At 30.4% G+C, this 13,254-nt stretch overlaps 1 protein-coding gene across 1 annotated transcript; it reads left to right on the forward strand.

The window, feature by feature from the left end:
* The first annotated feature begins 6,017 nt into the window (after window positions 1-6,017).
* LOC104712444 (zinc finger protein WIP2) lies at window positions 6,018-8,750 on the forward strand. Its single transcript, XM_010429347.3, has 2 exons — window positions 6,018-6,964; window positions 8,046-8,750. The coding sequence occupies exons 1-2, from the start codon at window positions 6,266-6,268 to the stop codon at window positions 8,496-8,498; spliced, it is 1,152 nt and encodes a 383-aa protein (XP_010427649.2). The 5' UTR covers window positions 6,018-6,265; the 3' UTR covers window positions 8,499-8,750.
* The last annotated feature ends 4,504 nt before the right edge of the window (window positions 8,751-13,254 follow it).

A 13,254-nucleotide genomic window follows, 5' to 3' on the forward strand; every position in this document is an offset into this window, starting at 1 on the left:
TCACTAGCTCTCACCAATACATTGTCTTAGTATTAAGCAAGATTCAATAAATAGTAACAGTTTATTTGTCTAGATGATTGACTATCATGTGCGTATATGTATATATATATTTTTTTGCTTAATTTGCTACCTTTTTCTTTCTTTAATGGTAAATCAAGAGAAATAAACCTAGCTAGACCAAATCCCATGCATAACTCTATTGGGTAATCGTTTAGAATCTCTTCCTATTAAGAATGGAACTAGAAAGACTAGACTACTCGCTTCTGTGAAAAGGCTGATGCTTACAACTAGCCCAACCCTAGATCAAAATCAATATTTTCTTCGACTTGTAAAACATATTTATTATACTATACTATGGACTTTCCATTAATTATTGTGTTCCAAAACAACGTAACTATATATTCTACTACAATTAGATCATCGTTACAAGATAACAAGAATGAAGCAAAAGTCTGTATTTATATATTTTTACATAGTAAAAATCTTGTATCTTTTGATGTACTCTTAAAAGGGTGTTTCAATGTGGAATATATTATCATTCTCGTTTATAACCGACAAAAACAATATAAAAGACACAAGTGAAAAATACAAAATTTCTACTTCAATCATTGGAGTAGTTAATCGAGTTTAGATTTAGTTATTTAGCAATTCTTTATTTTTGTTAATGTTATAGATCATTGGAGCAATTCTTCTTGCTTTCTTGAATTTCACTAATTTTCTCGTATGTGTACCCACCAAACAAGAAAAGGTGGTCTAAAGATTTTATCTAAACTTTATTTGAATGCTGCACTCATTTTTTTTCTTCTTCCTTTTATTAAATATTCACCCTTTTGCTTTAAGGAAAAAAAGAAAGTTGGAAAATTGATAACATATTGCTATAATATTTGTTTGTTATAGAAATACGATTAAATTAAATTATACGATAGTTTAAATGATAAAATGCGCTCCTACCTATCATAACAAATGATGGGAATAATTTTATTTTTTGGTTGTTGCTAAGAATATGATGAGAATAATTACTAGGTTGCCATGAGTGTGTGTGTGTGTGTGTGTTTGCCATCGTGTATATGTATATAAGCATAATTATAAACAAAAATGTAGGTGATATACACATTAGGTGAAGCCTAGAGTTTGTGTGGTACACTTCCTTTAAATTTGAATTGTCCAAATAAATTAGTAGGTTACTATTTCTCTTCCATAATGTCCCCACCAACAACATATTATATATATTTTGCTTTTCTTATATTAACTGGCGCAGTTGTCTTCGAGATTGTCTTTTTTTTTTTTTTTTAAGAAAGAGTTGTGCAGAACATAAAAACGAATGGTACGAAATAAGAACAAACGTGCATGGTTAATAAGATCAGATCAAACGAAACAAATGAGTTAATTGGTTTTTATAAATATTTTTTTCAAGCAAATAAAAAATGGAAAGAGCCATACACTCGTACACAATAAATAAAAAGGAAACCTATATGACAAGCCCCTCCAATATATATTTCTATTTTTTCTGTAAAATAGAGTAACTATAAAATAGAGCATAGAGTTAATAGAGTTAATGTAAAAAATAGAGGTAAAAATAAAATTACTATATATATATATATATAACAATCTGAAGCAAATGTTGATTTTTTTTTTTTTTTTGACAACAAAGCAAATATTGATGTATAATAGAGTTTTGACTTTAAAATAGATACAACTGTACAAGTCTAAAATATCAAAAGATTTTTAATTAATAACATTCTATATTCACCGCAAATCCAAGATTAACGTTTCACAACTCTTTTTACTACGTGTATAACTAACCACAGTATGCTATTTTAAAATTAAAATAGTGACTACAATATGTTTTTATTGCGGTTCTACCAGTTGAACTCAGCAAACAGAATCACTATTTAAACCTTTAGTCGTAGTATCGATAAAACTGTTTCAAATAAGAAACATCACATGCAACATAAATGTTCTATATAGAATTAATGATGTCATGACCCGACACATAGATTTTAAATATTGGCATATATACAGTATACTGTATATACATAAATACGTCACATCCAAAAATAAAACCTAAGCACGAAGAGGGACATAGAGCCATGGTGATGGCTTCTCTCTCCTTCTCTATGCATTTATATAAAACACAGATCACATATACAAATAGTCACAATATGTGGCTTGTGAGGGCCCAGCCTCTTGTAGAAGGCCCGAAGTCTTATTGCGTTGAAACTCTTCTAAATATGAGTTTTTTACCTACTAAAGACCCATATTATATCAATTCCAAAGAATGTTTTCTCTCAAGTTATATACTAAGGTATCTATGATTATTATAGGCTATAAGATTAGGTATTTTCCATTATCATATGTTGAACTATTACATCCAAGTATTTATTTTATCTATATTAGCTTTATATTCCACAGAATGGTGGTTACATATTAGTTGACGGAAGGTACGACGATCGTTTATCGTTTTAAATGGATTCATCAACATTTTTACAAACAGACATTGGTGAAACTTTTTTAGCTACGTAAATATCACATTTTAAATGCGTAACGATGAAAAAAATCTACAACGGAATTAATTATTCAACCACTATATATATACTTTTATAAAGATATATATAGGTCTATCCATCTTTAATACAGAAATTATTGGTTATGCTTCTGCATAGTTAAATGCTGCAATAGCCTATATATAGATCAAGTTGTGATGTGAATGTGTTTCGCATATTTAACCGGTTGGTCGGATTGAATAAGAGGTCGAAATCAAATGTAGATGTTACTGGTGAAAATAGTACTCATGTTTATAACCTACATATATTGCCAAAAAACCAACATTACAAATGCAACAGTGAACATGAAATGTTCTCTGTGAACATGTGGTCCGTTTTGTGCATAAATAGTGTCATGATGGATATATAAAACCAAATTATGTCATCACAAAAATAACACTATAATAGTGACAATAAATTTAAGATCATGATGTTTATTAATCTTCAAAGCTAAATTTTATATGCCTAATCATCATCACAGCTTTAATATACTAATTAAATTTGATAAATGCCAACTCACGTATGTATAATCTGAATGGGTTTAGTGAGAATTATAATGGAAATCAAAGTTTTAGTTTGAACTACGATATGTGGTAATGTGGGTCCAAATATCCAAATCTATAGAACATATATTATATCATCACCAACTGAACTTTGCATCATATGTGGTTTATCGCAACAAATATGGATAACTTAATCGGTGCGCAAAAAGTTTACGGTAGAGTTTGGGTCACCGTCAGGGAAAAATGGGTTATGTTTTCACATATACTGTATATACTATCAAGTATTCGTTTTTATGGAAGGAAAACCTAGAATTTCCTAGTGAGACGACCATCCCTAGCTAGCTAGTTAGAAGAAAACATATTTTTTTCTTTAATCTAACGTACTAGCTCGCTCTCTTCAAATCGATAGAATTGCATTTCGTAGCTAAGAAAACCCAAGACCGCATTTGTTTTTATTTATTTATTTCACACCACTATAACAAATAGTTTTCAGCCCAAAATAATTGTGTTCCGCATTTTTTTAATTTCGACCAATATTTCATTCTTCCATAGTTCATCGATTTGAATATACAGTTGTGCCATAACAAAAAAAATATATATAATCGTTTGTTGTGCATAAGAATAATAATAGTAATACTATTGTATATATATATAGATTAGCAAAGTTTGTCCAGAAAAAAAAGTAATACTGTATACAGATATTATTGGGTAAAGTGAAGAAAGAAAGAAAAGGAACAGTGAGGCAGGATCTGCGGTGGGGATTTGGACATTCAATGATCTTACCGATTGAGGGAAAGCCGACCATTGATGCGCACACCAATGCAATTGCTTCTCTCTCTTTTTTTTTTTCTTTCTCATATACTATATCCCTAATACTTATAAAACTCATAAAATAAAATGATAATTAGCATAAGCGATAACTAAATACTAATGTTTTATTTCGGTTCATCATTCCCTATTATTAATAACGTATGTAGAATACTAATGGACAATCAAAACGTCCAAAAAGCTTTTGCGAATACATTCCATTTTTTTCTCGGGTCCTCGTACTTGATAAGCAATTTTTTTTATATATTAATTATTGAATTCCCATGTGTGTGTTTTCAACTTTTTTTTTCTTGTTTATTTTATAATCAAAATTTGTTTGATGAAGACATCCATTATATGCGAATCTAAGAAAAACTATTATAAATATGGGACAATATATATCTCATGACATTTAGCTCAAAACTCACAAATTCTTAGATCACTATGTCATGATATATTTAGGGCAATCAAGAAAGAAAAATATTATTCATCGAAATTATTTTCTTAAATATATATATATATATATAGTATTATTATTCATTATTCGGAAAAATAAGTAATAAATTTTAATGAATACCCTTGGTCTACCTTTGTAAAGCTATCCAAAATATAATAATATTTATGTATTTTCTTATATATTTTTTAATCAGAATTATGTCCTAAATTTATGCTATTTTCAATTATTTTTAGTTTAATTAGCTCACGAGTCAGGAAAGACGTCACAATCTTATGCAATTTATTCTTCCATATATCAGTATACAGAATTATTATTTTCAAATTTACTGTGTATCAAAACTATTCTTCAGTCTTAAACTGATAAGAAATGGTTTCTTCTTCCCTTTTTTTTTATTATTTTATTTTAAGGAAAGGCTTTAAGATAAGAAAATTTGTTTGGGAATTGGGATGAGAGCCAATCTCCGAAAAGCAGTTACATTATCTTTGTATGATGTATCTGAACCTCATATGCTTTATGTTTTTTTTTTTCTTTTTTTTTGTCAAATACGTTCATTTTCATATATTAATCTTGTTTCACTCATATTGGTGATAAATAAAAATTCCAATATTCCATACAGCCAATATAGTAAGGTCGAATAGCTTTTCGTTATATATGTTGGCTAAGATGTCTTTGGTATTTTAGCGTATTAACGTATACTCGATCTCCATCCAAGCCCTAATCCTCAATGCCTCAGTGGCCATTGATATTGCATATTAACCTAGCTAGTTGTATGAATTGGCATCCGTGTTATATATATTGCATTTATTTAAGTACATAATAATCCATTTACGTGAAATACTTTTAGTACTTGTAATACAAAGAAAAAGAGGCAATACATATGATCCTCTTTATATAATAAACACAATACTAGAGCCTGTTTTCATAGGCCTTGTAATTCTACTTACTTCGTTTTAGTCAGAAATTGCCATTAAAAATCATCATATTCAAGCACAGTTTACTCTCTTTTTTCAACCATATGTATAGTCTGACATTAAAAACTCAGTGAATTTCAGACTTGACTATGGCATACGAACAACAATTATTCACATCATTAAATGGTATCTATTATCCAGGTATAAGAGATACTATACAAATTGAAGTTATAGAAAATAAAGTGTAATAGTATGTTATGTTGGTGCTGATTGTGCAAGATGTGAATTTAGTTGTGACACATGTAGTAACTCTCATCACACGAATTATGGAATAGTAGTTTGAACTTTGTAAGTATGAGACTCCGAAAATTAAGACATCGTACAACAATATTAAAATCTGAAGAAATTAAAAGAACATAATTTGTAATTTATAATAACAAATTAATAGATTTTCAAAACCTTTTTAATTTGATTAAAAGTATTATTCGATTTTAATATTCATTCTATGTTTTGTACAGAAAAAAAAAACAAGAAAAATCACGCAAACACTTTTATTTTAGTAACCTGAATTCCAATTAAACAGTCTTAGTCGCACTGTTTGTTTCCTAAACCATGCTTATTTTATCATAACAACCATCGTGTAAAGATTAATGTTTCAAAGTTTTTTACAAAGAATAAGGACCTACATATCTGAATGAAATAATTACTTTGCGTAGACTAATAAACATTCGTATTTGACCTGCTTTTAGTTAAATTTTTTTTTTCTTTTTCGTTAAAGTCAGTTTTTAGTTTTCAGTCCGTAATTACTAATCTCTCTCCTCTCTCTTTCTCTTTGCACCCAAAGAAAATCTCTGTTTGCAAAAAAAAACAAAACAAAAAAAACTCTCTCTCTCTCTCTCTCTCTCCCCATCCCATCACAATCTCCATCTCCATCTTCATCTTCATCTCCATCTCCATCTCTGTCTCTTGTATAAAGATAATCCCACAAGTCTCAAAACTATTCCCTTCTCTTTCTCTCTCTCTCTCTCTCTCTCTCTCTTCACCATGACTGATCCTTATTCCAATTTCTTCACAGACTGGTTCAAGTCCAATCCGTTTCACCATTACCCTAGTTCCTCCGCTAACCCTTCTCCTCATCATCCTCCTCCTCCTCTTCCTCCCTCTTCCTTCTTCTTCTTCCCTCAATCCGGCGACCTCCGCCGTCCACCACCGCCACTAACTCCTCCTCCTTCGCCTCCTCTCCGTGAAGCCCTCCCTCTCCTCAGTCTCAGCCCCGCCAACAAACAACAAGACCACCATCATAACCATGACCATCTAATTCAAGAACCACCTTCCACCTCCATGGATGTCGACTACGATCATCACCTTCATCAAGATGATCATAACCTCGATGACGATGACCATGACGTCACCGTCGCTCTTCACATAGGCCTTCCAAGCCCTAGTGCTCAAGAGATGGCCTCTTTGCTCATGATGTCTTCTTCTTCATCTTCGTCGAGGACCACTCATCATCGTGAGGACATGAATCACAGGAAAGATCTCGACCAATATTGCAGTCATGGCGCCGCCGAAGGAGGAGAAGATGACGATGATGATTCAGTCGGCGGAGACGGCGGCTGTAGAATCAGCAGACTCAACAAGGGTCAATATTGGATCCCTACACCTTCTCAGATTCTCATTGGTCCTACTCAGTTCTCATGTCCTGTTTGCTTCAAAACCTTCAACAGATACAACAACATGCAGGTTCTTAACTAATCATCATCATTACTCTCGTTAATCTAATTAAATCTTTTACATATCTCTCTACGCGTATGTTTTTGTTTTATTGTCCATGTAAAAATCGACTCTCTTTTTGTTTCTTCTTCATTTTCTGAGTAAACCCAAAAGGTAAAAACCAAAGAAAATATGTTTGCTCACTAAATTTCCCTCGAAAAAGGCAAAAACGTTTTCACCTTTAATCGGTAAATATAATATTTACATACTGTTTTCAAATCAATCAAAGGACGTGTCTTTGCTCACTGATGCATGAATAAATCATTGCGTTACAAAGAACCGAGAGACTTGAGACTGTGAAGACTGAGACTGAGATTTAACAAGACAGTAAATGTTCTTTATGTCTTTAGTACTTTCAAGTCTCTGTGGTTTTGCTGCTTTTCTCTACAATATTGGCAAGTGTGTCACCCTTCTTTTGTATGAGGGTCTTTAAATGTCTAACGTGTAAAATAATAGTAGTAGTCATACTATTTCACATACCTATATTCAATTAATATACGTACATAGATATATCTATGGCTTTCCATATACTCGATATGAGCTTCATAAGATTTTGTATTGGACATACTCATCAACATCTTGTTTTCTATTTTAGGGTTACTTAGCTTTGCTTACCTAAGCATGCATTGACACATCTAATTATATATATATATATATATATTTTTTTTTTTGTTTGTTATCGTGAAATTAATTTCTATAATTTACATTTCAGCATTTATCCTTATTGAATGAAAATTTTGATGTCTTTTACATATATGCTTCAAGGTTGATTGATATGCTAATTAACAAATTTATTTTCAGTGGATATATATATATATATATATGTGCGAGTTAGAGTAATCATCATAACATTGATCTGCTAGTCAATAGATATATGTCTGCTGTCTAGAGTAATCATTGCATCTTATAGAAGACACATGTAACTAAATTGACTAATAGACATATATTATAAGCTTAAGTTTCCATACGGACACTTTATGTTCGAACATATACTACAATAAGTTATTCAAACTCTACATAATCATACATGCTTGCATGATTTTGTTTATAGATGCATATGTGGGGACATGGATCACAGTACAGGAAAGGACCTGAATCTCTAAGGGGAACGCAGCCAACAGGAATGCTAAGGCTTCCATGCTATTGCTGCGCACCAGGCTGTCGCAACAATATTGACCATCCAAGGGCAAAGCCTCTCAAAGACTTCAGAACTCTACAAACGCACTATAAGAGGAAACATGGGATCAAACCTTTCATGTGTAGGAAATGTGGAAAGGCTTTTGCAGTCCGAGGGGATTGGAGAACACATGAGAAGAATTGTGGTAAGCTTTGGTATTGCATATGCGGATCAGATTTCAAGCACAAGAGATCTCTCAAAGATCACATCAAGGCTTTTGGTAATGGCCATGGAGCGTATGGCATTGATGGGTTTGATGAAGAAGATGAGCCTGCTTCTGAGGTAGAACAATTAGACAATGATCACGAGTCAATGCAGTCCAAATAGTTTATATAAATTAGTATAAGTACTTAGTAATTCGGTATATATATTAATTATGAGAAACCTAAATCTATGGACCAAGTTTTGATGGAGGTAGGGCTTTTCAAAGTAAAAGCTATATCATCTAATTGATCATAGAAAAAAATGAATCAAGATTACTTGGAAATTTTTAAATTGTATCACTAGTTTCTAGTTAAATTTATTGCAAGACAATGTAGCACTCTAACTTATGAGGTTTCAATGGTTTCTATTTGTATATATTATTTTTCATTAACTTTTACCTTTCATTTTGAAGAATTAGATAAACTATAAACGTCTGGATTATATTTGTTAGGATAGTACAAGACTAGAAAAGTAGATGCTAAACATCCATGCATGCTTTATGTTTATATATACCATATTCTAGATCAAAATGAATATTTCCAAATTTTAATTTGAGTAATAATAGATTCTAGTTTTTTTTTGTTCCCAAAAGATATTTATTCTCTGGTGGAGTTTTATCTTTGAAGTTATTGTATTAAGAATACTTATGATACTTAATTGTCTAGTGACATCATGGAGAATAATGAGAGAATGGACACTAGAGAATATTACTACTCAAGTGCAGACCTTTATTAGGAAGATTAAATACCAATTTCTATTATTTGATAGTTTTGCTTCTTTAAAATAATGTGTTGTTTATAAATAATACATAAAATTTGTACATGAATGTGTTTTTCGTTAAAAAGGTATCAACAAATATAAAAATAAATTACAATGATCCAAACCCGGTAGTACAGAGAATTTACAAAAAAAAAAAAATTAATACATAGTAGTTACCTGGTTATATAGTAGTAATTAACAGGTTTCTTGAAAAAATGGAACGTAACGTACTTGAAAAATGAAACGTTTAATTTAACTGCTTTTCTTTCCAAAACAACTGCTAATTTCTATAAATATTTTTAATTAGTTGTTTTGAATACGTAAGTTGTAAATATACGACATGTTATACTTCGTTCATTTAATTATTTTTTGTTGGTTTCATTCTCGTAAATTTGTCCTATAAATGCAGTGTTGTTCAGACTAACTTTCGAATTAACAATCACCAAAAGAATATTGCATTTGTTAACGTGCATGCAGCCTATATATGAACGATTTCTTTATCTTACTCTATACAAAACAAAACATTACCAGGCTACAAGTGATTGTCTTATTATTCTAGTTACAGTTTTGTTGTGTGTCAGTTTGTTGGTAATGTAGAATTCAAGATCCAATTTGGATATGATTGTGTAACTAAGATTACAGTTAAAGAGAGGCTTTTGTTCCTGCAAAAAGCTTTTCAATATGCTCCCCTTTTTTTTTTTTTTTTTTTTTTTCTCTCCTCTCCTTTTTGTTAGTGGACAGACATATTTGCTCGTTGAAGGAACATTACACCTTTTTATCTATATATATATGATTCACTTTTAAAATCCTATCTTAAAATTCGAAACCAAATGATCATCTCTCGACTTAGGCATGTTTAGCAAAAAAATAAAAATAAACAATCTCTCGCACTTAGGCATATACACATAAAGATTGACCTAATTTTTCGTTTATGTATAAAGGTATATGCATAAACAGTGAATATTCCTTCAGTTACTGTATTTGCATACGTATGCATGCAGTCATGTATGTACACGTGTATGTATGTACATGAATGTGATGATCAATGGGTGAAGAAGGGGCACAAAGTAATGTGAAGGAGAGTGATAAAAAAAAAAAAACAAAAGAGAAGAGCGTGGAGCCCTAAGGGTGTGATGGGTTGGGCAGATTTGGGAGCAAAGATTGATGGTATCAACAGTTCTTTTTTTTTTCTCTCTCACTCACTGTTATTTGATTTGACATCTCATTTTTTCCTTTGACCATCTCTCTAAATTTCTCTCTCTACACACACTCTCACACAAATGTGACCCAACTTTCGTCATCTCCTCCAATCAAAACCCACATGCTTGCCTCTTTTGTATTCATTTCATATTCAAGGTTTCAGTTTACATATACTTTTTTTTAATGTATTTGAACCAAATCTAAAATGTTACATTAATTGTCCCCCTATTATTTACCGTATTTTGATTCATAAACCATGTGAATTACCAATTTTTTTCGTTCTAATTGTATTTATAATTCTGGTTATTTTTCACTTTCAGGATAATTTTTTCTGCCTTAAATGCAGAAATGAAACTAATATGCTGATGCGCACAAAGAAAATTTGAACAAGGCCCGTTGTTTTAGTGAGGGATATACATACATGTAATGTAGATATGGATTGTTTTTTACATTGGTCACAAGCTGAATTAAAACAGTACAAAATCTGGAAAAGTTATGAATTCGCACATCTTTAAATTATGTAGGATTCAGACAACATTTATTGCCAATCAATATCCTACCCCTTTGTTGGGAGAAATAGACCATCCCTACCTCTCTTTCCTTTGACCCCTCTCATCTTCCCAACACTTCTCCAGAAATTTCTACCGATATTTTTATATGTTGGTTCATCTTTAATACTTATATGCGGTAAAATGTAAGTGATCATGCGTTGACAGATATAACATGCAAGTACCAAGTAGTAAAAGTTTTCACTAGTGGCTTAAACTAACGTTTTTTATACAGGCCAGGTAGAAAACCTCTAGATTAACTTTAATCACTTTATTATATTTTTTGGAGTCTATGTATTATAGCTTTATGATTAAGCTATAAAACAAGCCCAACAGTTTGTAAATCACTTTGTAAAAGTTAAATTGAAAAGTTGTTAAAAGCAAGAAATACACTTTTCTTTTAATATAATTACATAAATGAATCATATAATTTATCTTAGATAATCTTTGAATTTAATTTTACAACTTAGTTATAAACATTGCTATCTAAATCTCTCATTTATTTAGAAATTTATATCCAGATAAAGTTTTTATAAGCACATGTTTACATTCCTATTAAACTAGATAGATGACAAACAGAAACATAAAAATAAATGGAAAATATGGATATATAAGCTAAGAATAAGTTTTCGAAATCGAAACTGAATTGTTCTCTGTGAGTGTGCATTTGTCTACAAGACATTTCAAAATCCGAGCAACATATATATGGATTTTTCTACTGTTGCCGGGAAGAATCCGAACATTGGACTTCACTTTCTTCCGTAATTATGCTGTTACATTTTTTTAAAAATAATTTTTGTATGAAAGGGTTACATTAACTACTTAAACATTTATAAAACCTAAGTTTATACATTGGTTGTTTTAACGTATACATTTTTTCTTGTCTGACAAAAACTTAAATAAAAGGCCTTAATTCCTGCTTTTTAAAATCCCGAAGCTATATTCTAAATCCGTTAAACGAAATTTTAATTACTTTACCATTTCCTATGTTCATGTCGAGAAATGCATATATGTAAATTAGTAACTCGATTTATTTATTTTACTGTTCATATTCCAAGGCTGATTTGAAGGAGACAGCTTTGTCTGCCGTGGCTCAAATCTCCATCTCCCACATTTAATTTAATATGGACACACACGTACGTACACTGTATATATTTTTTTTATTATGGAAGAAAAATCTTCTTTTGACGTATTCCTTTTGTCTATATACATTATCGTAAATGAAGGAAAAGAATAATTTTTTTGAGTATTAAAATTATACTATTAAGTATCACATAAAGAAGATTAATGTAGCTATCTATGATTTTCGACAACTTTGTTTGAATGAGGCCCCAACATGCAAAAGATAAAGGGAGAAAGAGGCCAAATTGAGCTTGACTCATGATTAATCACGGGTACCTCAAAAGAGCAAACAAAAAAATGAAGAAATTATTTTCATATATATATATATATATATTCATTCAAAAAAAATTATATAAACCAACATATATTGACATAAGAAATTAAACAACATATACATATATATATATACACATAACTATTATTATGGAATATTACAATTAGATTAGTATAATATAACATTCTCTATTATATTAGATCACAAGTGAAAAAATGACCTATAAGAGGGCATTATGTAGGTTTGATATATGTGCCATTTTTTAAAATCCAATTCTTAAACACTGAAAAAGAGTAAGAAAGTTTATTGAGAATCAAATTATCTTCAAATTTTCATTCTCAAACTTTTTTAGGTAATTTTGTTTATTTATAAATAACTTCAATGATTGTTTTAATTTTTCTACAAAGATTATTTTAGTTGTAAATGATTTTGTAATCCGATCTCAATTTTATAAAATTTAAAAGTTAAATTGTATACGTACTTAAATAATTTATTTTGGCCCTTGTCATTTCTAGATTTCAATTTAACAATTAAAAACAAGAATCAGCTTGAAATAAACTTACATTCAACCAGCTGTTCACATGCATTATTAGTCGATCGATCGCGCTATCTAAACCTGTGATGCTATTAACAGTATATAATATAAATTTTTAAAACAATATACCATTTGGCGAATTAATTATGGTAAATATTCTTATATAAAAAAACTCCTTTCTTGTGATACAAATAATATATTATATAATCGTTAGAGATGAGGTTTCGTTAGCTCTCGTGATGATTGTCCGAGCGTGTTCTTTTGTCCATATTCTTTATTTGATCAACTTTATTTTTTCTACTCCTGTTAAAGCTATTTGATCATTACGCCTTGTAGATTCTCCAAGTTGTATGTTGTGTTGGGTTTCTTTCACCAGCGAATATTATCTCAAGGAAATATAAAAAGGTTCACGAAAACTATACATATTACAGAACACTTTTT

Source organism: Camelina sativa, chromosome 9, assembly GCF_030686135.1.
Source record: "Camelina sativa cultivar CO46 ecotype springtype chromosome 9, ASM3068613v1".
NCBI classification, from domain to species: domain Eukaryota; kingdom Viridiplantae; phylum Streptophyta; class Magnoliopsida; order Brassicales; family Brassicaceae; genus Camelina; species Camelina sativa.